Source organism: Peromyscus eremicus, chromosome 1 (assembly GCF_949786415.1).
Source record: "Peromyscus eremicus chromosome 1, PerEre_H2_v1, whole genome shotgun sequence".
NCBI lineage: Eukaryota > Metazoa > Chordata > Mammalia > Rodentia > Cricetidae > Peromyscus > Peromyscus eremicus.
Window position 1 is genome coordinate 94,835,164 of NC_081416.1, and position 2,472 is coordinate 94,837,635.

The window sequence follows — 2,472 nt, forward strand, 5'->3', positions numbered from 1 at the left end:
GAAAGGTTGATACATGGAAAGACAGAAGGGCAAACGTGATGCAAATTTATGGCATCTAAACAATAGACAAAGCTGTCACTGTAGGCATAACATTTCAGCAAGTTTGGGTGTCTTAAACACATTCAGTAGTATATTGAACATTAAAGTTATATTTGAGTTTAAATAATTCAATTAAAAGAAGATATTTTGAATGAAAACAATTGTGTAATTCTCAAAAATCTTCACATTTGTATGTGAGCTTCCCACTTGAAACCATTTTCTTTAGTTTTTGGCCCAATATGATTTAAAGCTCATATCTAGGTAATATCCTAGATCCTTGTTTTTTTAAAAAAAGCACTTAATTGGAAAATAGAAATGATTTTTAAAAGAAGAGTGATTTTAGATCCGAATGAATCTTATGAAATACCTCATGAAGATAAGACTAAAATGCATTCACAAAGGTAGTTTGGGTTCCATACTTCTCTATGAAAATACACACGTTTATTCTCCTGGTTTTGTGATAAATATTTCAAATAGGAAGTTTCTGACTTTGAGAGAATTTGAGTATAAAGGACAACTATTAAAGATACCTAGAAGGTAGGGTGTGTTGGCAACAACCGTTTTCCCAGGACCCTCTTCAAAGCCCCACTGACCTCCTTATTCCTTAGACTGTAGATTAGAGGATTCAGAGCTGGGGTGACAATTGTGTACAGAAATGAGAGAATATTCTCTTGTTTGGAACTGTGATAGGAACTGGGCAGGATGTACATGACTGTGAGAGGTCCATAGTACATTCCAACAACAGTCAGGTGGGAAGAGCAGGTGACAAGGGCTTTTTTCCTGCCCTCATTTGAGGGCATATTAAGCACAGTAAACAGAATTAGTGAGTAGGAGGCCAGGATGGCAGCAAGAGGGGGAATTAGCAAGGTCACTCCCATCAAATAAACCATGAGTTCATATCTGGAGGTATCTGCACAGGCCAACTTCAATAATGGGGGGATCTCACAGAACAGGTGTCTGATCTCTCGGGATTTGCAGAAGGGATACTGCATGGTGTAGATAGTATATCCCAAGGCACTCAGGGAAGCTGGAATCCAGGATATGGCTACCATAAGCCAGCAAATGCTTGGCCTCATGAATATCGTGTAGTTCAATGGATGACAAATGGCCACATACCTGTCATAGGCCATGAAGGCCAGAAGGAGGTCTTCTGCACTACCCAGTGCCAGTTCCAGGAACATCTGAAGGGCACAACCACCAAAGGTGATGGTGTTGTCTCTGAGCAGAAAATCCATGACAGCCTTGGGACTGATAACTGATGTGAGGAGAAGGTCCATGAGAGAGAGCTGCCCAAGCAAGAGGTACATGGGAACATGGAGGTACACATCCATTGTGATGACCAGGATCAGCAGCCCATTGCTGATCAGTGCCAACATGTACAGAGCAGCGATTGTAGCACAGAGTAGTTCAGGAGAGCCACTGCCATCGAGAATTCCCACCAAGATGAAACCGCTTCCCAAGGTGGAGTTCCAAGGCTCCATTCTGTGTGGTCTCTTTAGTTGTCTGGAAGAAGTTGACTCAGTTTAGTGTTTGCTATTATAGACCTAGTTTTGTAAAATCAGAGGCCTCTGAAGGTATGCTGCATAACTATTGTAAGATAATATTTTTTCCATTATTAAATAGCTATGCTGCTTGGTCTCCAAATTTCTATTTCTTAGTTGTATCTTGAAAAAAATTTTGTGTATGCATAGAAGAGCTACATAGTAATGACTAAACATTATGTTATCTCGTTGTGAAATACTGGTCAGGACATTAAACTTGAAAAAATGACTTTCCTAGAAAAGAAGTTATCTTTCATGTTAGGGTTAAAGAAATATTCTGACCTATATGCCCTTTAGTATTTCATTTGGCTAATGGCTTAAATATTCCAATTAGTTTTCATAGATGTGTTTAAATATGTATTTCTCAGCTAGTTCAGAGATATGATTTCAAAAATTTACTTCCTCCATTTTTCCCACCTTTCTTGGTTCTGTTTATATGTTTTGAGATGGGATATTTCTATGAGTCCAAGAGTCATCTCATTTGATGGTGCTCTTGCCTGGACCTCCTAGGTTCTGTGATTTCAAGCATGCCTTAAACTTTCCAGCTCCTTTTCCACATTTTGCAAATCAATATGTTTGTAGCAAATCTCATTAAAGGAAGACAAATTGTTTACCTTAGTTATTTCTCTTGCTCAGCCCCACCTTCTCCATCAGTCTTGAGAGAACTATTAAGTGTCAGAAAGTAGGCTATAGCGGTGAGAAAGTGTTGCTTTTAGAGTTAAACCTTTATTATTAATACAAACATATTTGTTTGTTTTACCAGATTATGATTCAATGAGTGAATGGAAAGATACAGAATTGCAACACATGAGTCCTTTCACAGAAAAATGAGTCAGCTTGCTTTGGAGAAATGATGAAAAGTAACTAAAGAGCAGATAGATTTTGTTGTACT

At 38.3% G+C, this 2,472-nt stretch overlaps 1 protein-coding gene across 1 annotated transcript; it reads right to left on the reverse strand.

The window, feature by feature from the left end:
* Nucleotides 1–569: 569 nt before the first annotated feature.
* Nucleotides 570–1,520, reverse strand: LOC131900686 (olfactory receptor 2AG1-like). Its single transcript, XM_059252008.1, has one exon. The coding sequence runs from the start codon at nt 1,518–1,520 to the stop codon at nt 570–572; it is 951 nt and encodes a 316-aa protein (XP_059107991.1).
* Between the last annotated feature and the right edge of the window lie 952 nt (nt 1,521–2,472).